This window comes from Gekko japonicus, unplaced genomic scaffold (assembly GCF_001447785.1).
Source record: "Gekko japonicus isolate JY-2015 unplaced genomic scaffold, Gekko_japonicus_V1.1 scaffold911, whole genome shotgun sequence".
Taxonomy (NCBI): Eukaryota; Metazoa; Chordata; class Lepidosauria; order Squamata; family Gekkonidae; genus Gekko; species Gekko japonicus.
The window spans coordinates 121,052-146,037 of record NW_015172582.1 but is presented as its reverse complement, the minus strand read 5'-3'; the positions used below and the strand labels follow the sequence as shown (position 1 = coordinate 146,037).

The following is a 24,986-nucleotide window of genomic DNA, read 5'->3' as shown; positions in this document are numbered from 1 at the left end:
CAGCAGGAAAATGTGGGGAGGGGGAGGAATTAAACTCCTCTTCTCTCTCCTCCTGCTCTAGATTGCGTTCTAAAATCACAGCGCCTACAGCTGCAATCTGTCCTCAGAAAGAAGATCACTGAACTACACATAATGCTGTAGCTCCACCCTGAGGCATTAACTTCTGTTATATCGACTTCAAATGTTAAGGGCATAGGAGTGTTTGAGCTTCAGAGAAACTAACTATAAGCAGAACTCCCTAAAATCCAACATCAGAAACAGTTGAAGTAGGCCAGTAACCCAATGCCTCCTCTGTTATTGGTCCAACAGTCCTGAAATATATAATGATTAGAACCAGTCAGTTAAAATGTAGGTTTATAATGTTTGTTATTTGTTTGTTTTTTTGGCCTTAGTGCTTCTGAAACTTCATAGGAATAAAGCCTATTCAATCGGGTTGTCACTGTCTACCATCTTGAACCAGCTCTCCCTTCTGCCAGTACCTTACACAGCACAGCAAGTACAGGAAGACATGCATGGCCTCTGCCGCTGTTGCAATGCTCTAACAGATTTTGTTAATCCTTTTGTGGATGAAGTTGTTAGGCACATGGAGACCTCAGATGGAGGCTGCAAAGATCTGAAGGAAGAATTGCTAAGTTTGTAAGTATCCCACTTCAAGCAAAAGTGGCTATGGAGTGAGGCCTACTAAGGCCAACACAGTACTTTTATCAGCACCAGAGGGTCTCTGCCAAACAGCTGCAAAGTAGTGGGACAAGGAGAATTTGGCAAAAAAAGTGACAGTTGGAAGGTGATATTTACCTCTTTCCCCCACTCTGCCACTTCTCTGTTCTATCCACTCATTTTCTGTTGCGGAGTTCCTTCTCACCCTGCTGCTCTCCAGTTGTTCACCCCTGGTACCCAGAACTACCACTAAGCATGTTGTTTTGAACTGAAAAAATATACGTATGCCTGGCTTTTGTGGACCTCAGCTGCTGTAGTTATCAAACCCTTGCCAGATATATGGTGAGGGAGATGCATGTCTTGCTTGTGGAATTTCATCTTTGATTGGAACATGGCATAAGTAACAAGCAGATTTTCAGGAATCTGTCAGTTGGTCTGCTTTAGGGAGTCTGATTTTTTTAAATAAGGAAACTGGATTTGTAGCCTGAAGGAATAAAGGTAGGGTATAAAGATCTTGTAGCCTCATGGGCGCAGGCAAGTAGCTTTTGTCTTAGGAGGTTTTTTAGATACGTTATCACAGTAAGAAGCAGAATTTTCTGTTCCTGGCTACACTGCCATTTTCTAGATTCTGAGGTGTTTCTTCCCTTCCACCAGTCCCATCTCTCCTTATATATAATTGAATAGTGGTTGCCAAAGTTCTAATTCTAAAATGCACTCCCTTAGTGTATGGCTGATGGCACTGCTCCTCAGCATATATCGCCACCAATCAGAAGGCAAAGCCCGGATCCCACCCACACCACAACTGCTGCAACAACCTGGTCTTTTGCATATGGAAGCTGATTGGACTTCAGTCCATTCCACACCTCAAACCCCCCCCCCCCCGCAAGGCAGTTGGAATTTTCAGTTGCATAACATTCCTCATAGGGGAGAGGAGAATGGGTAACAATGGTTACCACTCTCCAGGTGAGGGCTACAGATAACTCAAACATACAAATGCTCTTCAGGTAGCAGAGATCAGTCCCTCTGGAGAAAACAGTGAACTCTGTCATTAAACCCTGCTGAGGTCGCCATAGGAAACTGACACTGTTTGCCCAAAGCCAGAGCACTCTCCAAGAGCCTCTTTCTAGATCCCGTTGTATTTATTTCCGCAACGGGCATTATTTCTAGTAGTGTAATAATTTAAAAACCCTTTGAATATATTGCTAAGGCCATTTAATCTTGCATTCTGCCTTTTTGGTGTTTTTCTTGAACATTTCTATGATCTGCTTGACTACTTTGGTTTTCAGTTGCCTGAAGAGCTTGAAATATCCCTTACTAATGGCAGAGCTTGAAGAGTTGCCTGAGGAGACTATCAAGCATCCCTTAAGGCAGTTTGCCGCTGATATATTAGTAAGTGAGGAGTTGGGAGGGTTTTCCCCCAGTTGTAGAAATAATTTTCTAATACTTTGACTTCCTGTCCTAATTTATCAATATTTATGTATGTTTATTTACTATATATTCAGCGCCCCCCCCCTTCCTCCAAGGAGCACAGGGTGCTCCCCCATTTTATCCTAACAGCAACACTATGTCTTTTGGGACTCATCACCAGCAATACAGATCTTGGGAGGTAAATATGGGCATAGGGCACAGCAGTTGCCTCCTACACCACTGGTAGATGGGAGCAAGCCAACCCCCTGAAAATGGATGGGGGCACAGAGGGCAACAGAGGGAAAGGGAATGCAGCAACTCTGCCCTCTCATCTTCTTTTCCTGCTGCTGGGACAAGGAGGGCCTAGAGTCTCCTACCTCAGGGGTTTGAGCCTCATGACCTACCTATAATGGAGTCATGCCCCAGATTTGGAAACCACTGCTTTAACACAATTATTAGATTCTCTACCTCAAAGACTATAAGCTACTCTGTAAAGAGCAAGTCTGTAAGACTGCAGTTCTATGCAGAATTACTCCAGTCTACCCCAATGAAATCGATAGACTGGAATAATTCTTTGTAGGATTGCACTGTAAATGCTGAAAGTGAGCTGCATTTAATGGACCAAAGTCATTGGGTATACCCTACCAGCTCCTTTGTTCACTTCAACTTGATTCCCATTTTCACTGCAGCCACCATCATCCTTTTTTGTCCATGTAGATCCTACAGCCCCTGGCACAGCCTTTTCAGTGGCTAAGAGGGGCCTCATCCTTCTGCTCTTGCCAGCAGAAAAACCAGGCATGATACAACACTCTGGGAGCATGCATAGCATGACCTCTCTGGCAGATCTCAAGGCACAAGTAGATGGTAGGAGGTGTTCCCTTCAGATATCCATGTCCCATTCCATTTAAGGCTTTTTAGATTAAACTAACATTTTGAACCAACTTGGAAACTTGCAGGTAGTCAGTATAATGGAGTAAAGTGCTTGCTCATGACCAGTCACAACCTCACAGCAGAATTCTGAGCCAGTTGTTAGTTTCAAACACTCTTCAAAGGTAACCTAATGTTGGGCATATTGCAGTATTCCAGCTCATAGTCCTGTACACATCTGCTCAAAATATGTTAATTTTGGGGGACTGGGTTGAAGATCAGAATAGGACCTATAGAATCAAGTTTTGATGGAATAATTTCTATTTTAAGGATTGTGATGCCAGAAAACTAGGGTCACAACAAGGAAATATTAAAATGTCTGGCAGAACCTTTCTGTCTTTGCTCCTTCTTTGGTGGCATCTGATAATGTGGATCATATTACATTCTTTGTGGATTACAGAACTGTACATGGCACCAGCACACACACCTTAATGGCAGTTACTGCTGTGAAATTTATATTTTACCCTCCTCTAGGTTCTTTGCAGTTTACAAAACATTTGGTGTATGAAAGATGTATCTTTTGGTGTGGAAAACAATATTATTTGTTGTGTTGCATTATGTGAACTGCTAAACATTCTTTTTTGTTTACCAGGGCATTTTGCTGGATATTAGAGAATTGATTCCCAAAGTATTCCCTCAACATGGATGCAAAAATCAAATCTGGGATAATGAGGGCTTAGTGGAAATAGAACAAGAACAGTCAGCAGATTCTTTGGCATGTCTTTCTTATATAGTCTTTGTTCAGGACTTTGGAATGAACTATTTTCCAGTGGTTTTCCAGTGAGTATTTGTCACAGCTCAGGTGGGGTGTCACCTAATGCTGCCACCACTCTGGTTTTAGGTTCCCTTGAGAAGGCCCAGAGCACCCTCCCAAGACCTTCAGACCTCCCTTATTTGGCCGAATAATAGGTGTGAGGACCAGGCATAGTAAACAACAAATAAGAGGGTTATATAGGAGGTCAGTCAAATATGTGAAACAAACAAGGTGCAAGAACAATAGCAATAAGGGGGTGAAGAGAAAAGAAACCAGACGCGACTAGACTCACAGTCCCTAGCTCACTGTCTTAGTTGGGCCTAAGTCTACTCACCCTTCCTCTCAGGGTGAGGGTCTCTCCCAGCAGCAGCCTTCCCTCTGGCCCTGCTCTCTTGGAAGAAAGAACAGCTCTTCTTCTGTACCAGCTCTTTTATTATAAGTCCCCTTTCTCTGTGATTGGCTAAAATTGGCGCCAAAACCTCTCAGGGACTTCTGGGAGTGGTGGACCTCCTGATGGCACTGGTATTTCTGGCCACTGTGTGACACAGAGTGTTGGACTGGATGGGCCTTTGGCCTGATCCAACATTGGCATCTCTTATGTTCTTATGTAGGCCTGGCCTCCTCCCACTGCTAGTCAGGCTTCCTGGGCCTGCTAGGCCTTTACTTGCACAGCCCAGATCATGACAGTATTGCATTCATTTATTTGTTTGGGGGCAGGAGAGGGAGATTTGAAAAACCAAGTGTTTATGGGTTAACTGTTAAAAATAATCATACACATAACATTTGTTGGCAAAAATACTTATTACAAACTGGGACTATCTTTGGAATAGATCGTGTGAGGCATAAGTTACAGCTGTTCATGACTCTTTTATTGTAGCCCCTCGTACATTCTGCAGTGCAACATGGTGCACATTCAAGTTCTGCTGGAAAGGTAAGGTTATTAACTCTGTATTTATTTCCATTTTTACCCTACTTCTTCCCAAGATCTCAGAGCAGGTAACATTTTCAGAAATACACAATTAAAAAGATTAATGGCAAAACGTAATTGGGGCATTTGGAGCTGGATCCTAACAAATGTGGTGATTGTTCTGCTTGAAGAAGGGGGTCCTGCCACCACCTTCTTGATGCAGCACCCTGCAACCCCATACCCCTAAACACCGAGCTGCCAACACTGTAGCTGGTGGGCATGTAGTTGGTGGGCATGTAAGTGGTAGCGGGACTCAGTGCAAATTGGGTAGCCTCACTTATACAAACAAAAGTACATCTACTCATGCTAGGATCCCTTTGGATCCAAACCAGTGCAAATTAGGTAGCTTGTGTAAGTGAGGCTACCCAATATGCACTGGCTCTGCTTACATGACCTAATTGTGTCTCATTTGCTTTTGGATACGATGTGATACTTGAGGCAGTGTAAACCTGGCCCTGCTGAAAGCAAGACATCAATAGATTCCAGAAGAATATGGGATTGCATTTAGCCTGTAATTCAAAGGTCAAACTAGATGTGGCTGAAGGATTCCTAGTTTTTCTTATTCCCATATAAAGTCTGTGTGGTATGTGTGTGTGTTGGAGAGTGTTTTCTGTTTTTAAATGAAAACAAAGAACATGAGCACACTAAACACTGCCCCTTATCTTTCTTCTGGACATGCTTTGAATGTTTTTTGCCAGGCTGGGAGACAAAACTTTTAAGTCCGTGGAATGCAGTGAGGTAAAAAGGTGGCAGGGTTTAGTCCTCCATGTGCATGTTCCATTTTCTTTTGCAACGAGACCTCCTTTCCCTGCCTCACATCTTGATCCTCCCTTCACATGGTTTACAGACAGAGTTTGGAGTCACCTTGCATAATACTGCATTTAAACCAGAGTGAGAAACTACAGTAAGATATAGTACAATTGTGTGAGTATCAGGCCCACAAGGATGGTCAGCTGACGTACAGGCTTTTGTTACGCAGCAATTTTAGATGGAGATATGGGGCAAGCATCATGAGACATGATCCTTGGTGATAAAGAATGTATCTGGGTTTCAAAAAGACCACCAAATATTAATTTTAGATTTACACAAACTGACAGCATCTTAATTTCTTGTAGGAAAGAAGAGTCTGTATTATCAAAAGGACTTGTAAGTGTCACTTGTTTTGTTTTCTTTTTAAAATCATTTTTTAAATTTGTTATTCATAGTCTGTCTTTCTCAAAGTGAATTACACAGTTTAAGTCAATTTGGTCAGTAGAATGGGACATCCAGTAAGCAACGTAATAGGATTGGGATTGCCTAGAAATCTGAGACAAGGCTGAAACAAAGCTTAAGTATTAACATGGCATGTTAAATGAGGCAGAAATTAAATAGTAGGAAAATACATACAGCAACAGATTGTACGAACGATACACAGTGGTGTAGTTCATAATCCCTTTCCCTTCTTTAAAACATCTTTCTGACGCTTTCCATTATAATATAGCGCTATATACCTATATAAGAATGCCCTTTTGAATAATTCAGCTTTGCATAGTTTACAGAATGCTACAACGAGAGCCTCTTGACCCCATTCCATAAAGTGCATTAACTGTCTGCAACAAACAATGTATTATTGTTGTTGTTATTATTATTATTATTATTATCATTATTATTATTATTATTTATTAATCGCCCTATCCCAGCTTATGCTGGGCTCTGGGTGATGTACAGGAAAGGCATAATGCCGTAAAACAGAATACAAATTTTAAAATCCAAATACAGTTAGTAAGAAATAAAACCAGAACCCCAGATGGTGATTTGTGGTTTTCTGTTCCCATTCTGGACTACCTGGCTATTTTTGTTCAAATATATTTTATTATTTTTAATATAAAACAAGAACATTCATAACTTTAACAAACTATAAAACACTTTAAAACCTTTCGGACGATAACATTCAATAAGGTTATCTAAATAGGACTAAGCGTTTACATTTAGTGATTCATAACAGTTATTGTTTGGTTTCTAAACATATTATTTTCAATATGCAATATTCATATTAAACATATCTTCCAGAGAGGGTATATTCAGATTTCAAGTAAGTTGCAATTATCCCTCTTGCAGGATATATTAACTAACGTTCCTTAAACTTTTCTTCCTAATAAGCTTTACCTAACTATCTCCTAGAAAGAAAAAAGAAAAAGAAAAAAAAAACTAATTTCTAAATTGAAACCAGCACACTTAACCTATATGATACCTAAAGGCTCCTGCAAACTGTTGCAGGATGGCAGGAAAAAATTCCTGTCTCTATAAAGTAGCTTAACTAACTAGATTTACTATCTACTTATCCTCCCCCACCCCCACCCATATCTAAGTATTCACCACCCCCTTCCTATACCCACTTTATATACTTTAATTTCAAATTTGAATTTTACTTAAAGTTAACAGTGCTAAATCTTATAAACTTTATCAAGTAAACATTTTTATAAACTATGAAAGAAATCAACTGTCTATTTAAATTACAGATCGCTCTTAACGATTAGTATATCGGCGTGCATTAGGCACTAGGATTTTGCTTTCTTTTGGTAGAGTAAAGTTGAATTGCAGTTTTCTTTTGTAGTGATATTTGTTGAGGTCTTCTGGAATTTTCAGCCCCAGTTTTTTCAACAGTTTAAATCCTGACTCTAAGTTTGTTGCTTGTAGTTTTTCTCCTTTGTAGATAAGAGGTAGGGTTGCTTCTCCAATCCATTTATACTTTATTTTGGCTTCCTGTAGTTGTGAGGTTATTTGCTTTAAATCTTGCCTTTTACCAATGGCTTCAGGAGGAAGGTCCGGAAACGTTTCAGTTCTGTGGCCTTTTTAATCAAATCCTCCTTTCTCCCTTGCTGCTGTTAAATCTGTTTTCGCACTCTGTAATCCAACGTAGAAACTACTATGTCTCTTGGGCCTTTTCTATGTGGATTTTTTGGGGAGCCTATACGATATACCTTAACAATAACAGGCACCATGTCTTCTCCTAATTGCAAAATATCAGCTAGCCAGCTTGCCATAAAGTCACTGAGTTCTTCTTCTGTATTGAGTTGTTCAGGAAAACCGCTGAATTTAATATTATTTTTACGAAGTTCCATATCCAAAGTTAGGACTTTGTTATTTAAAGAGTCATTTTCCTTTTTGCAAATTTTGTGTTTCATCTTGCACAGCCTCTGCCAGTGCTAATGCACTTTCCGCTTTTTTCTTAGTATCTGCTATGCTTTTAGTTATTTCTCCTAGTTGGTCCTGGACTGGTTTCAGTAGAGCATTTAATTTTATAAGGATTCGATCTTCCATCTCAATAAGGTCCACTTTAGGTAGAGGAGTAAGTATTTCCTCGTCTTCAATTGTTCCGTCTGCCATTTTGTGCTGCTGCGTTTCCCGCCCCAGCATTAGCTTCGTCTAAGATTATAGAAAAGGAACGAGCTTACCGGCTGGATTTTTATGGCGATGTTGAGGGTGTTCCCTTCTCCTGTCTGTTTTTCTTTATTTTGGATTTCAATATCGAGTTTGAAGGGCGATTTTCTAATTGCTGAAGGTAGGTTGAGGAAGAGCTCCGGGCCTAGGCATCCACCTCGCTCGACGCCGCACCCCTTCCCCCCCCCCCGACTACCTGACTATTTGGTGGAAGGGCAAAGGAACTTAAACAAAATATATATAAGGAGGAGAGGGAAAGGGGAATGGTGCCAGCCAGTGTAACCAACAATTGCTGCCCTCAACCGAAAGCCTGGTGGAACATCTCTGCCTTACAGGCTCTGTGGAATTTGTTACCGGAACTCCTCTAAGGATGGTTCCGAAAGCCCAATACTGTTTTATCTACAACAGGGGCTTTATTCCTGAGTTCTTGGTTGATCACATGTATACAGAGATTTTAATCAGAAATAAACACTCCTATTTCCAAGAAGGGACAACACACTAGGTTTAATGAATAAATGTTGTCTTTACTAAGTAGTTCTCAAGCATACGAAAAACAGATACAATCACACATGCATTTCAAGATTCCTTTAGTTTACAATAGCAAATAGAAAGCAATTCAATATGAAAAATAATAAATTCAACAAACACTAGGGTAACACAGAAGGGTTGAGATTAATACTCATCTGATTCCAGGTGGAAGGTAACTCTTTCTCAGCAGAGGATCAGGAACATAAGTACAAACTTTAGGGATTCTAAAAACACACTGAATGGACCAGCCAAACAAGTGTGCGCTCTCCTGGTCGCGCGATCCAGGGAACACTTAGAATCACCTGCAGTGGACTTAAGTTGCAAGGTGAGAAGTATGAGGGAGGATGGGTTAACCTAGCCTAGCCTAGGAAACAAAGGCTGTGTTTCCTCTTTTAAAACCTAGTTTTGGGGTTTGGCTTAAGGCCAATCTATACCTGAAATCCGTCCCCTTTTCGATGCCTATAGGTCTGACGGGTCGTGATGCTCTACCTAAGGGGCAGGGGGCAATATTTAAATTCTAACCTAACTTCAAAGAGAAGCCATGTGGTAAGGTGTCAAAGTCATATCTCCATGGCAACTTTTGACTTGCAGAGATGTGCCTGGTCCATGAAGGCAATACAGGATGTTTTCTTTGTGATGCCAAACCAGATAGAGAGGGTTACGAGGGATCCCACAGGTCTGTAATGGTGGGAAACCTGTTGTTCTTCCAAGTCTCCAAGCTGAGCTTAATGGCGATGGTCTTCTTTGTCCTGAGGCATACTGGGAAGGTGCAGGGAAGCTCGTGTTCTGTGGCACAAGCAGTTCAAGCCTTGCTCATCCAGAGGCATGAGATGCAAAGCAAGCCATTCAAACACAGCAACCCCCTTATCCCATACGCACAAATGTAAAGACATTCAACAGACATATAGCATCAGCACAGTACAGATAATACATTTAAAAGCACACATGGTTACAAATTGCACAAGGTCCCACAGGGCCCTGGTGTCATTCAGCAGAGAGTTCCACCAGGTTGGGGCCAGGACTGAGAAGGCCCTGGCTCTGGTCGAGGACAGTCGGACATTCTTAGGGCCAGGGATCACCAGGAAGTTGTTATCAGTGGAACACACTGTATGGGCATTTGATCTTGCCCATTTGCAGGGTGGCATTTACAGAAGGTCCTGCTCACATGAGCAAAGATATCATGGTGGAACATAGGGGAACAGCTGGTCCTGTCGACATGAGACTCCAAGGCCAGGAAAGGTTTTGTATGTGATAGCCAATTGCTTGTAATGAGTTTGGTAACTGATGGGCAGCCAACGGAGAGACTGTAGGATGGGAGTAATATGTATGACCTGCCTAGCTCTTGATAATAGCTGAGCTGCAGCATTTTGCACCAACTGGAGTCTTTGACCTGACTTTGAGGGCAGACCTATGTACAGTGCATTACAATAGTCTAGTCTCGATGTCACCATGGCATAGATCCAGGTGGCTGGATCAGCTAAATCAAAGTGTGTGTGGGGGGGAATCTTCTGGGTTAAACAGAGTTGGAAGAAAGCATGCTTTGCAGCTGCATTAGCTTACTTCTCCAGCACTAACGTTGCACCCCGTATGATCCCTAGGCTCTTAACCAAGTCAGCAAGGGTAAATGAACCACATCAGAGGTGGGAAGCACAATGTCCTTCAAGATCTCCAGCTTCCCAGCCAGCATTACCTCTGTCTTGTCCCGGTCTAGTTTCAGTTTTTTTCCCACTCTTAGCCATATAACCACAGCAGACAGGCAGCAGTTCAGGACATTTACTGCATCACTGGGAGATTTGGATAAGGAGATACAGAGCTGGGTGTCATCAGCATATTGATGCCAACCAAGGCCAGAACTACGAAGGGAATGTCCTAAGGCCTTACATAGAAGTTGAACAGTGTGGGGGATATAGTTGCACCCTATAGAACACAGGATAGGCTGATTATAACTGGTCTCCAGTGGCACTTTCAGGATGTGTAAACTCCATCTGGCTGCTTTAAAAAGCAAGGACAATATAGAACTAACATGTCCCTCCTACATGTATTTATTTAGTGGTAAGTTGAGTAGATTTCAGTGGCGGTTACTATTCAGCAGGTATATTTAGGGTTACAAGCCCACCTCCAGCTAGAGCCTTAGAAATATGTGCACCTGAATCTGGACCAAATTGAAATAGTTGTCACTGCAATCTGTTAAGCACTGTTGCCTAGCAACCAGCCACTGTCGATCTGAATGATGCTTGCTGAGGAGCTGAACTAATTACTGTTGAAATAAATGAAGGCAATGTATGCTGGGTTATGCCCTGTGTTTTCACATATGAAGTTTTGGTGTTTTGGGACACATTGCTCTAAACTATGGGGCCATTTTAATCCAGGTGATCATGGGTACGTGTCTGAAAGCATCCTTTACTGTGTAATTTTAATTGCACTGGCTTGCAGATTAGGGATGAATGGAGTCTTCCAGTGCCACCCCAATTAGTATATATTCTGATTTTTAATCCAGGGGTTTCACTGATGGGCTGATCAGAGATAGGAGGCTTGATGTTCAGTTGCTCAGGTTACCACGGAGTAACTTTTTTTCCTCCTGTATAGATGAAAGGTTGCCATTTGCTCCTTTGGAGAAAAGTAAGGCATGGTGCTTGGGGACAGTAATTGCAGGACATGACAGGATCCTCACCTCCAGGGATCCCATGTAGTGTTCAGTATGGTTTTTGTGTGGCACATGCAATGATGTGCCACAGTCCAAAGAAGTCCTTGCATTTACAAACTCTGTACACTTTGCAGTTCAAAGTGACAGGTGTTTCGCTAGCTGAAAGCAAAAAGGACTTCAGGTTTAAATGTATGTCTGACCAAACAGTCCTGGAGGTCCTGCCAAAAGTAAAATTGCACTTTGCTCACTTTAGGAGCTCTGTTGTGTACACAAGGGCTGTGATGGGCACATATGGAATTCAGCACCCATAATGGCTGCCCTGCTAACTGGGGGACAGAGGTCACACCCTTTGTCTTTAAAACTAATGTGATACTTAATTTGTAGGATCTATTGGAGAGCTGTCTACTGAGGCTGGAAGATAATAGCCTTTTCCTTCAATACTTGGAGTTCAGAAGCTTTATTACAATACCTCAGGTAATGCAAAATCCTTCAGCTTTTAATTGCGTATCACACCGTTTCTGCTCTGTGCAGGTATTTCCCAAAATGTGTTTAAAGGAATTTAGACTGGAAGTATTTACTCAGTACGTTAATGTGATTCATTAAACGGGCTGATAACAAAAACATTTCAAAAAAGCCATGGATGAGAGTTTTAAAAGAACATAGTTCAGATTTTTATCATGTTGATCAGAACAACCAGGAACAAGACTAAATTGAGACCTCAAGTACCCTGTCAGTCAAGTCTGTGGTGAGCATTCGAGGTATACAACAAAGTTAGCCTTTTCTGTCTCTGGGGTCAGGAAAGTCAAGGAAAGCTGGGTTAAACTAGGGTGACTCACAGAATCAAGTAAGCTCGTTTCTGATACTCTTATCTGTGTAGAATTTGTTAGTGACTTCTGACTTCTGCTAAGTATGAACATTCCCAGAAAGCAAAAGTCATGTCAGGCAAAGTCGTACACAGTGATACCCTGAAGGCCACACACACAGCACATAGCAGCAGCCTGAAGCCTCCTGGGAAACAGAACCAAAAGTTTCAACTATAGAAGCTAATTACTATAGAAATTAAAGTATCATAGGTATACCAGGGATTTTGCAGAGTTTTAGCAGAGGACTGAGATTCAATCCAGCCCTAGTTCCGCAACACCTACCCTGAGCCGGAAATGATTGCTGGGGGGAGGGGAGGGGAAAGACCATCAGCATCTTCTGCTGACTGATCATGAGATCCCACCAAGTGCCATCAATGTACATGGCCCTTTACAGAGTACACCCTTCCCAAGAAGCTTACAATTTTAAGTTGACATAAGGGAGGCAACGAAAGGAGGAGCGGGAGAAGGGGGTGGGAAGGGAATTGTGCTAAAAGCTCGACAGAAATGGTGGGCTTTGAAAAGAGATGTGTAGGAAATGAGAGGAAGTGTGGTACATAGGCATAAAGGGCATCAAGGGAAAGAAGGTAGAATTGTTTGAGGGAGCAGGAGACTTTTAGGTAGCTGAGGGTGGTGGAGTTGGAGAGGTAAAAGTCTCAAACAGTTGTATCTGGATGGAGACCAGAAAGATTGGGGAAACAAAAACCAGGGCATCCTTCTGTGTTTGACGTACAAATTCCAGCCTCAATCCTTGTATGTTCGCTAAATAGGGAAACACAAAGTAGGTTGTAATGTGGTGTCTGAAATGAGGCCTCTTGAATACTGTTCTTTCTTATCATGGTTTTAATAACGTATTTGAATATTTGAAAGCTTACTAAAACTTGGAATAGAAGAGGATAATTTAGGAGATGATCATATTGTTTTTCCCACTTTTGCAATGTCTTTATAAAGTGACATTTGAGCATAGGTTGAAATGGTTTACATTCAAATGGGGGCAGTTGAAGAATTCTGCTCCTGAAAAATCCTTTGTGAGGGTTCCAACAGGAATGTAGAAATTTTAGTAGTATGACCATGTTCGTTCTTCCAAAATCCTCACAAGAGCGATACAGGTTACATTGGAAGAACCTGCTGGGTAATTTTTTTCTAAACACTTAACTGCAATCTTAAGGCGGTCTTGAGTTAATGTTTTTCACTCTGTCACTCTCTCCTTAATCCACTTTTCTATGCCTTTATTGCAGCTTGTACACTTACAAGATCGCTTACTATCCTGGCCCTTCCAATATGTATGTGTGCAGTAGTGTGGCTTAAGGATGGAGTTACAGCTTTACAGCTTTGTTTCCTTATTTTTGTGAGTTGAAGTTGGTTCCTTTTTTCAACAGCATTTAAAGTGATGTTTTACTTACAAATGGATATTTTGTGAAAAAAATTATATATAATTTGTATTTTTTATTGTAGGATATGGTCAAATTGATGACACTGTGTCCTTTTGAACCTCTGGTACGTAACTGACTTTTGTGTGATTGTAAGTGTTGTTTCTTATACAAAATGCAACTTGCTTCATGTTTTTCTGTGTAGAGAAAGAAGAGCTTAAAGCTTTTACAACTCTATATAAACAAGTTTGAGGAAGAAGGAAAATACACTTTGTTCAGGTATGCCTTGTATTGTGATGTTGCCAGAAAATCTAAATCATAAGACCTATTCATTTTACTGCCAAGTTAGTGAACATAAATTATAGTTATCACTATATACTACAGAAATGTCAGTTCTAGCTAATGGTACTACGCAATGTGTGACTTAGTCTTTCCTGTTCTGTCTTGTGTTTCAGGTGTCTGTTGAAGACAAGTAATCATTCTGGTGTGGAAGCATACATTATCCAAAATATTAAAAATCAGATTGATTTATCTTTAAAGGTGAGGAGGTTATCGAGGGCCAAACAGTAGAAAATGTACAGTTGTACATTAAAGCTACTATCCAGGTGCACATTTGTTTCTGCATGTTCATTGTTGGGAGTATGGTGCTGATTTTCTCTTTAAATTACTACCCCTCACTCTTTATCTTCAGGAGTAAGAAAGGTGTCTAAAAAAGACCAAAGGAGGCAAGCTTGGAAAAGTTGATAGATACACTTGTGATGTATCTGTTAATCGGTGCCAAGTTTTTGTGCTGGAAAGCCCCTTAAAGAGCTCTTTTCATCATTTAGAGCAGGCATGTCCAACTTCGAACAGGTAGTGATCTACCACCATGAAAATAAAGTTTCAAATTAGTTTCAAATTAGATTTTAACCCACTAACGTTGGGTTCCACCGGCCCACCCCCCCCCCACCCCCATTTATAATGCACCTTCTGTCATTTACTGGTAAGCAAAAACAAAACAGAGACAAAGATCCAGAAAGAACTGCGAACATTTTTAATTGAGTCATAACTTTCTTTAACTGTCTCAATAACTTTCTTTAACTTTTATTCAGAGTTATTTGTGTTAAATGTAGGTCAAGTATTGATCCAGGCTGATGCGCAGTCTTTAAAACTTCGCTCTTGCTCATTAGTGAGACCATTAGTGAGACCAAGTGGGGCTGGTGATCTACCTCTGACCCCTGGTACTGGTAGATCGCTATCTACCTGTTGGACATACCTGATTTAGAGCATGTTTCCTTCCCTTTGCTGTTTCAGAGCACAAATAGATGGAAAAAAGGGCTCTTCCACATGTGTTGTCTGCCACAAGTTCAGGATTGTTTCTTGCTTCACCATAGCATTATGGTGCAGGCTTTACTCTCATGTTTCCTAACATGCTTTGCTCCAAAGTTTTGGGAAAGATTTCAGTAAAGCCTGGATGGATGCTGGGTTGGTAGGTAAATTTGGATTTTCTGGCCCATGTGGTGGTCATTTTCTCTAACCCTATCCCCATTTCCTCCCCCACCTCCAGGGACACTTTTATTTATTTTTGTACATCAGCACTAGCAGATCATTATATTGATATATCATTGTAACAAAAGGTGTAGCAGGCTCCCTGAATTCTGCTTTCATTAAAAAAAATGGGTCTCTAGCCCTTTTCCTTGCAGAGCTATAAGGAAAGGAGTATTTTCTCAAGCAAACGGGATAGAGATTTACTTTTTAAATGAAAGCTGGGAATTCAGAGAACATGCTACGTGTATTTTTACAACTAGAGTTGCCAGCCCTGGGTTGGGCAATACCTAGAGATTTTGGGGGTTTAGCCTGGGGAGGGTGGAATTTGGGGAGAGCAGGGACCTCAGCAGGGTATAATGTCATACCATCCACCTTCCAAAGCAGCCATTTTCTCCAGAGGAATTAATTTTGGTCATCTGGACATCAGTTATAAAAGCAGGAGATCTCTAGGTAACACCTGGAAGTCGGCAACCATACTTACAGCAGTGTATTGCTGTAAAAACATTCTTGTGCTGCTGTTTTTTTATTGCAAAACCACTGGTGGCTGGGGATAGAGGGTGGCAAGTTCCAGGGCATTAGGGCAGGCAAACCATGGGGAAACTGTCCATGCGTGTGGAGACCCCGTTGCTGCTCTGCTTTATCTGAGGCACACTGGCAGTGGGGAAGCCACAGAATTCTGTCCCTGAGTGGAAGACACCAAAGATTACAGATCTCCATTCATTTGTAAAATCAGATCTCCATTCATATGTAAAATGCAACTTGTGCATGATTCAGATCAGTTTAGGATCCCAGTTCCCCGGTCCAGAAGGGGGGTCCTGCCCCCAAATGACGACTTTGGGTCCACTTCTGGTAAAACCAGAAGTACACCCCCCCAAGTGATGATGTCACCTGAGAGTGATGCCAGGAGACACTCTGGTATTTGGTCAAACTATGGTTTTGAGGTTGGAAAAACCATAGTTTCACCCAAATACCAGAGCTTTCTGGTGTGATGATGTCACTGCCCAGAATGCCCCCCCCCCCAAATCCCCTGGCCGGCAAAGGTATGGGACCTGGAAGCCCTAGATCCAGGGCTTTTTTTCCTGGGGGCACTTGCTGGAACAGAGTTCCAGAACGTCTTCGACAGAATTCTTTTAAAATGTTTAAAAGTTCATGAGTTTTCAGTATACAGATTGAAAACTTCATTTCCCTCTTGAGAGTTCTGGCACATCTTTTCAAAGATCAGTCTGTACAAGGAAGAGGGGGGCTGATCTTGCAACTCCGGTTTGGTTTTGTTAATCAAAACCACCTGTCCTTTGTTGTTTGTAGCATTTCAAAAGAAAAAGAAACACTGTGTATTGAAGGATGGAGCTGAAGGATTAAACCCCCCCCGTACCCTCCCTCTATAGCCTTGATTCAGGTTGGAGTGGCACATGTGCCATTTTACTTTTACAAAGAGACAGAGCTCTATGATCTTCATTATGTCTATGCCATCCATAGTGAAAAGGACATAAGAGATAGTCAGAAATGGATAAAGTTGGATAGCTAAAACGTGTTTCTTAAGTTGTTGCCTTTGATGTGGGGTATATTGGTAGTTGAAACACACTAAAAACAGCACTTTGGAACATGTTGATGAACAAATAATTGCTTCTAGCACTTTTTAAGATCAACTATTTTGGGTGATCCTGTTCAGATTGGCCCTCTCACTCTCCACCTTTCTGTTTGTTGAAATACCCCATGCGTGAAGTGTGTGTATATATTTTAAGTAAGGCATACCTTCCTGATTAACCTGTACAAGAATACCCAACTGCTGTATGATACTGTGAGATTCTAAAGCTTTCATTATTAAAAAAGGGTTTCCAGATAAATTGGTTCTAAAGTCTACATAGACAAAAATATATCACAGAAAAAATATTTAATGGCAATTTTTGTTGTATTATATGAAAGAAAATTAGAATATCAGTGAAGAACGGTTTCTTATGCTTTTAAACCCACAGTTCATGTCTTCTGCATTTGTAAACATACTCCTCCTCACTGTACTTCCCTGTTCTAAACCCTAATTAAGACTGGCACTTAGGAAATTTAAAAACCCTCAAAAATTAAGTTATGTGACCATCCAAGTTAAATCCAGGTGGTCAGCCATGTTGGTCTGAAGCAGTAGAACAGAGTCCAGGGGCACCTTTAAGACCAACAAAGATTTATTCAAGATATGAGCTTTCGTGTGCAAGGCACACTTCTTCAAGATACATTGGAATGGCAGGTAAGAGTTCAGACTTATAGACAGAGACTGTACAGCAAATGAACATGTAACATGATGAAGATGTTTTAAGGTATGCAAAGGCAAAACTAAATAACAAGCTAAGGTTATAAGGTCAACAGTTGTTTTGGTTTAATTAAGAGGGGGAAACAGTAAAGCAATAAATATGTTAAAATAGGAGATAAATGTGTAAAGGTATATTTTCTAATTGTGGGAGACTCAGTTTACAATTAGAATCCCACAATTAGAAAAGATACCTTTACTAGCTGGCCACAGTAAAAATCATTTTAATTGTCATTAATTTCTTCATTTATTGAACTAGCTTTGTTATTATATTAATGCAGCTACTGACTGCACAAAAAATATATTACCTAAGTTTTTTCCTGCATGATACATTGTTTTCAGAGTACAAAGAGTAGTAAATGTTTTACTGGACTCCAGCTGGTTTCACTACTAGACGCTGTGTTATCACTTCCTGAAGGAGCTGAAACGGATCTTCTCCAGAACTCAGACAGGTGAGGTGTGATGAGCATCATGGCCAAAATATTTCACTGAGGATTCTTTCTTGATTAAGTGACCTTCATTGAGGCTTTTAAGCCAGAGTAGGCAGTTAAGATGAAGTTTGCTAATGCCTGGCATGCTTATCAGAGCTCCTCTGCAAGTAGTCAGATGTATATCAGATTCAATTAGAATACCCAAAGAAATTTACAGTTCAAGGAATCTGTTCATGGGCCTCTTACCTAATTTTGCTCTTGATATTCATGTATTCCATGCATACTCTAAATACAGATTTTGAAATAAGTGACTTCTTTTATTTCCTTTAGTATGAGTCAGAGAGCAAAGCATGCAGCTTGTATGTTGGGGACAGGAATCAAAATCGTACCATCCTCTGTACTCCAAAGAGCCATTGCAGTGATTGAAACCTTCCAGAAATTTCCTCATGGAGAAGAACAGAGAACTTTTTTTGGGGGGGGGAGATGCAGGCATTTTCATGGGTTTGATGGAGAGTTATGAGTTGGATTTGAATGGGAGAGTGGTGGTTCCATTTGGCAAGTTTTGCAGGATCTGGTTTTCCTCATCTGGTTTTTGCCTGAGGCACAATACTCTGTTCAGCTAATCTGAGGTTTATCTTTGGGACTGCCTGATGACCGGTAGAAGTCATGGGGCTTCCTGATCTTCCTGGAAGGTAAGAAGTGGTAGTAAGGTGATTGGGAACAAAGGGTAATGCTCCATGAGTATTTTAGGCATTGGTAAGCCTTAGTTTAATGAGGAGGTGGTGGGCTTGCCTTTGGTAACCTCTGGGGAATCCTGCGTGTGTAGTTCGGGTGGATGATGGCCACAGAAGAGTCAGGGAGAAGGGCCAGTTACGTTTGTAAGGGACACTGAAAAAAACGGCTTTTTAATTGAAGACAAATTGCATTAGGTTCAGTCTGAATGAGCCTCTACAGTTTTTATTTTTAAGATGATGATGATGAGATGAGATTGGATTTATACCCCACCCTTCACTACCCAAAGGAGTCTCAGAGTGGTTTACAATCGCCTTTCCCTTCCTCTCCCCACAACAGGCACTCTGTGAGGTAGGTGGGACTGAGACAGCTCTTTTGAGACCTGCTCGTAAGAGAACAGCTCTGAGAGAACTTGTAACTGACTCAAGGTCACATCAGCAGCTGCATGTGGAGGAGTGGGGGAATCAAACCCACTTCTCCCAGATTAGAATCTGCGCTCCTAACCACTACACCAAACTGGCTCTAAAGTAGTTGGCTGCATTTAATATTAGTTCTTGGACCTTCGCAGATTATATACCTTGTCAGCCTTCCTGGCATTCTAAGGGCTTATTTGGACATAACTAGCTGTAGCAACCTGGAAATGTTCTATAAATCTATTGTTCTCTCACACGTGTGGGTTTTGCATTCTAACATCATTTGTTACACCGTAAGTTACCCACCAGCTTTCTTCCATGCAAGAAAACTGTTATGTCCGTTCCAGCCTTAAGTGATTAATTCTTCATTTCTTATTCACAGGATTATGGCATCTCTAAATCTGCTGAGATATTTAATCATTAGGGATAATGAAAATGACAATAAAGTAAGTGGTAATGGATTTTTTAAAAAATTGACAGCTCTGTGTGTGTTTGAGAATAAAAGCGATGAAATATGTTAACCTGTAGCTTTGTTAAGAATAGTACCATTCAAATGTATTGCTTAATTACTGTTAACTACGATGGTGCTTTTCACTTTTTCATCTACATGCAATAGAAATCCAGATTAGAACCTGTAATTCAGAGTAATTTTTCAGTACGTAACTATCCACATGTAGTTGTCCCGATAGATCATTAGGCTTAAACACTATCCAGACTTTCGAAAAGATCTATACAATATGTCTCAGTACAAACCCTTTAGATCTTTAAAGCTCCTTCTCCCCTTTTAAGGAAGCCACTTTATCACACAGCTTGAAGCATCTGTATTCCTCCAGCATGCAGGGGGGAAATTATAGTAGTGTCAAGCTTTATTCATGAGTGTTTTGACAACCTTGCCTTGAATCATTTATTTTTGTTCCTGAAGGAAGATGAAGATCCTTGATTCCTAACCCTTCTGCAGCTGTGTTCTCTAAGCATGTCAACAGTGCTGCTGAGTATTTGAGCTGAATTCCCCCCTCCCTGCTGAAGCAGTAGCAAGCATGATGATTCTCTCAGCTTATCAAAAAAGAAAACCCCCATTTTCAACAGTCCATGATAAATATCAGTTCCACTGCAGGAGAGACTAATTATCATCCTAAAGGTTTTCCCATCACCCAAGTAAAATTATTTGAAAGTGCCCCCTGGTATTTTCTCTTCTGAGAATCTGTGCTGCAGCTCTTAACATATCTTGTGTTATATAAGATGTGAAATCTCAGCTTCTTGTTGTGTCAAGACGATGAGTGGGCTAAAGGTTTAGCTTTGCAAGCAAAGCACTTGAAATCAGTGAGCATGAAAAGAGAAGGAACCAGATCACAGTTTTATAATTACTAGTGAATATGATTTACTGCTCTGTCATCTTGAGCTAAATTCTATTCTGCTGGAGGCCAAATAGCCTTCAGCGTTGTGAATGCAGCCCACTTTTGAAGATTTCATTCTGATCTGGTAGATCATTCGGGCTGCTTTAGCGGTAATCATAGCTTAATCTCTGTTTCTGTGTCTTCTTTAATACTGCCATGTTATACTTTGATGTGTTTATTTGTAGGCCTTGCAGCTTATTCTAGTTTTCAGATCCATTGCTTGATGTAGCTGCACCAGGGATCCCCTGTCTCTCCGAGCCTGCAGGCCCCTTTGGAATTCTGGCACAGGGTGGTGGGCACAGCCACAAGATGACTGCCACAAAACGGCTTTTGCAGGAGGTAGAACCAGCCACAAAATGGCTGCCGTAGCTTACCCTCAGTCACACAGTGAATATCCTTGTGCTGTTGTAGCAGCTGCTGCCAAAGCAACATTTAAAAAAATCTGCACAGCAAATCAAATTTCCAGTGGTCAGTCAGAAGCCCAGCTGGCCGAAACCCTACTTGGCTCTACCCACTTTCTAAAAACACTTGGAAGGCACCAGGAAAAGTGTTGGCGGGCACCATGGCACGCACCATGGGCACCACCCATTGAGGATCCCTGAGCTACGTATTTGACATTCTAATTATGTACTCCCCCAGTGATCCTCCAGTCTTAATCCAGTTTAAAGCATTTCCTTATTTAAAACAATAAATATTTACTTAAAGTGGCCACAGATTTTCAGTTGTACTTCACAAGACAACCTTGCAGTCTGATCCTAAATATATTTATTCACAAGTAAAACCCATTGATTTTAACAGTTTAATTCCAAATATGATCATGTATACTTATGTCCCATTTAAATCAGTGGGATTTAAATAGGAATTCAGTGCACCTAACTTTGGATTGTTCCCTTCTGCTGTTCTCTCTGAAATAGTTGGTTAGGATATACTGTTAGTTGTACCGGACAGACTCCTTTGCATCCAGTTCAGAACTGACTGATTAAAGAGAACGTATAAATTAATGTTTTGTTTTTGAACTGGTCTGTTATGAGTAAGCAAGTCCTTTTGGCTCCAGCGTTTGTGATGCACACCAAGAGCGGTACAGCAAACCAGGAGATTTTCATTATACTTAAGCCTGGGTGGCTTTGAAGTGCCAAACCAGAAACTTCCCCATGTACCTCTGGCTTGGCTGGAACCCTTCTATCCACACTCCAGTAAGGTAACGCCTAACTAGGTTGGAAGAAATGCAGGTTGCTGGGAAGCATTCGGATGTTCATACACTTATGTTGTGTGTTTAATGAGAGGTAAAATTGCAATATTTGGAATGGATGGCTAGTGCAGATGGCAGGATATGAACAAAATATTAAAATATGTAATACAATTTTACTCGATACCAGCAACAGAGATCTAGATTAGCATATGAAACATTGTAAGTAAAGTTGAGTCATTAGAAAATACATTGATTTACCTACTCCATGGCGAGAAGGGATTTTAAAAAAAATATTTTAGCTATTACTGATTACTAATGATGCAGTCTTATAGCTAGACTTCCCTTTAGCAGCAAAGAATAACGTTTGGATATTTAGTGATTTTTCTCAGCCCCTTTCCACTCAGCAAGTGCTATTTTTACTCAGCACTTGAGCTTTGCAGTGGCATAAAGATTACAAAAGACACAGCTGCAGAAGCAAGCCAATTCCTCACTCCTAATTTTCTCTGTCTGTCTTCTATATCACGCCTACTGCAACACACTCGTGCTTCAGCTCCAAACTCAGTAAAGTGGCAGTTTTTCCATGAAACATATTATGATCGATCACGGTGGGGGTTTCTTTTGTTCTTTTTTTTGCATGCTCATATTCTCATCCAGCTGTTGCATTGTGGTGGACAAATGTTGTAAGATAGTCAAGGGAGCAGTTTATATATAAATTTTGCAACCGGCTTGACATCCAATTTTTATATCCTAGCAGCTGAACAGTATTTTCTGTGCATGCATAGCTGAGCTGAGGTTTATTGCATATTGAGGCACCACTGTAACTTGGTATCTTTTTAGTGTTGTGACTGTACTTCAGTACTAGGAAGGCCGGTATTTCCAAAAGCACCATTGGGTTCTCTGTCAGTGAGGAAGCACCTGACTACTTAATTGGGGAATGCCGTGTTAAACCAAAGCAAATAAAATGGAGCCTCTTTGGCCTCTGGTATGTTTTTGCAGTGTAGTCATCCTCTCTGAGCTCCTGCTAATCCTGCAAACAGCTACTGAGCCTCTTCTTGGCTTGCTTCCTATATTTATTCCCCACTTTTCTCCCCGAATGGACCCAAGGAGGAATACACAACTAATAAATGTGATTAAAATAAATAGAAAAAGCATGCAGTTTAAATAAAACAAAAGTATAAAAGTCATGAACACCTCCATTTTATTTAAAAACGAACATGCACACAGAAATTGCAGCTCATATCCTAGCTTTCTGCTCCTAGCATTGATACAGCTTTGGAGAGTGACTTAAGTCTGCATACAACAGAGGTTTTCATGGGAGACAGAATTCCTGCAAGCAAAGATATGCTTCGGTAAAACTTTCTGAATTTGCTGGAGGAGTAAGAAATCACATAGGGTCTCAGAGCAGTTATTTTGGGGACAGTTAGGAGATAAGGGAATAAAAATGATTTTAACCTTACTTTGACTGTAGCCACCGAAAAAAGCAAGCTGTAACTGGCCTGCAGTTTGTGACCCACCAACCAAAGCACAGCCCACCTGCCAAAACTGAGGTTCAGTAAAGCTCCAGTTTTGGCCTGCGAGAAACACAGTGGTTGTCAAGTACCTGCTACATCAATTTGTTGTTGGAAGGATGTACTTTTCAATGGGTCACACAAGTTGCCTTTTTAAATAAAATGTTCTGAAAGGCACAGTGAAAATAAGTGGAAGTCTAGTTTAGGGGAACGAGAAATGCTTTGGTAAGAGGGCTGGGGAGGTTATAGAGATTCAGCAGATTACAGTGCAAGTCAATATTAAATTCTTCTGTTTCTGTGATATAGTTGGACATTTTCACTAAGCACTGGGATCTTGGTGTTGTGCGTCAAAATAAACTTTACTCTTTTGATTTGACTAGACCTGCATATGGACAGAACTTACAAAGATTGAGCAAAATTTCTTGAAGCCCTTACACACTGGACTTAATATGTCAAGGGCACATTATGAAGCAGAAATAAAGAATAAAAAAGAGAACAGAAGAGGTTAGTTGACTTCATTTTCACTTTTTAAAAAATGAATAAATGAAAGTGGGAAAGGATGTTTGGATTGTTAACAGGTGTGCTTGGAATGAAGTGCACTTTAAGGAGCCAGTGACTCTCAAAGCACCTTGCCACTCTATTTTGGTAGGATCATGACCTATACTGAGTCAGACCACGCAAGGAGCTGGTGACGAAAATAGCATGCTATACTGATGATTTGATTCTTTCCTGTTTATAGAATCCCACACTTCTAAGACAGTTTGCTCTGTCACAGTAGCTGGGGGAAAGATGCCTACGATGACAAGTGAAATGGAACTTCAGGTGGGTGATGGGGTTGCAGTGAGACTCATCAGGTACAGAAAGAGACGTGAAGTTTCTCTTAAAGACTTGTGTTCATTTAGAAGTATGTTGGGGAGTGAGAAGCTAGTAAAAGTTTCTGTATAAACTGAAAAATAACGTTAACTTTCCATCAAATTTCAGGTTCTTCAATCGGCTCTCTTCACATTTGACTTAATGGAGAGTGTTCTGGCCAGAGTAGAAGAACTAGTTGAAGTCAAAACAAAAATAGCAGCTGAAGCAAATACTGGGGTCAAATGAAAGTTTGCCTCCCATACCCCAGTTACGTTCACATTATGCACTTCATTTGGACTTGATGGACCAAGTAACAAGCTTTAATCATGTGCAAAATAGTATACACAATGGCTGCTAGAAGAGAAAGCCCAAGACATTTTGCATTTTTTTTGTTTTCATCTTGTTGATTAAAGGAGCTTTTTTGCATAGTAAAATGTTAACTGTGGTGGCATAGTTGCAACATACCTGTACACTGTGGTTTAGCTTTAATTCTTAAAAAACCCACTGTACCAAAATTTAGTGCAGTTTAGTCATCTGATCTCTGCTTTTGGCTGGAAAACCCCCTGGATGCATGCACAAGAGTTTGAGGTTTCATGACACAAAACAGTTCTCCATGACAATTTGTTACTGTGACATAAAGGATATATCTCGGTGGAAAAATAAGCAGGGATGGAAACAGGCCATTGATGGAAGTTGGAGGTAACATGTTTCCCTGAGTGGATTAGGACTCAGGACCGGAAACAGAGCTCCAGAAGACTCTTGTGTGTTTTACTGTTCAGCTCAGATAACACAGGTTTATGCATAACCTGTGCTAGCACCCTTGCTGTTGCCAACAAAAGCACTTCCTGTGCAGATTTCTACGAATATATCAAATTCTTTATATGGCCTTATCTGCGGATACTTAAGTTTGTGTATTGGGGCTATGAAGAGAGAAAGGGAGAACTTTCTGCAAACTTGGGGAACCTCAAGGCTTGCAGAAAAATCCAAAAAGATATAAAAATGGGGCAAACAGAACTGAACCGTTGGCCTGGCCTCATCAATCCTTCTCATGGTGGAGGAGAGGATGGCTACACCTGGCAGATGCTGCCACGGGCAGGCTGAAGAGAAGGA

The 24,986-nt window shown here is 40.9% G+C and overlaps 1 protein-coding gene across 1 annotated transcript in view; it reads left to right on the top strand.

The window, feature by feature from the left end:
- The window catches only part of GLMN (glomulin, FKBP associated protein), a 33,614-nt gene extending 8,628 nt beyond the window's left edge, over positions 1 to 24,986 (top strand). Inside the window, exons 6-19 of the mRNA XM_015421470.1 lie at positions 393 to 636; positions 1,944 to 2,046; positions 3,584 to 3,771; positions 4,623 to 4,676; positions 5,828 to 5,858; positions 11,689 to 11,778; positions 13,620 to 13,661; positions 13,740 to 13,813; positions 13,990 to 14,074; positions 17,700 to 17,809; positions 19,316 to 19,379; positions 23,405 to 23,528; positions 23,764 to 23,846; positions 24,006 to 24,986. Of these exons, the coding sequence (XP_015276956.1) occupies positions 393 to 636; positions 1,944 to 2,046; positions 3,584 to 3,771; positions 4,623 to 4,676; positions 5,828 to 5,858; positions 11,689 to 11,778; positions 13,620 to 13,661; positions 13,740 to 13,813; positions 13,990 to 14,074; positions 17,700 to 17,809; positions 19,316 to 19,379; positions 23,405 to 23,528; positions 23,764 to 23,846; positions 24,006 to 24,122 (1,409 nt within the window). The 3' untranslated portion in view covers positions 24,123 to 24,986. The remainder of the gene's footprint in view (positions 1 to 392; positions 637 to 1,943; positions 2,047 to 3,583; positions 3,772 to 4,622; positions 4,677 to 5,827; positions 5,859 to 11,688; positions 11,779 to 13,619; positions 13,662 to 13,739; positions 13,814 to 13,989; positions 14,075 to 17,699; positions 17,810 to 19,315; positions 19,380 to 23,404; positions 23,529 to 23,763; positions 23,847 to 24,005) is intronic.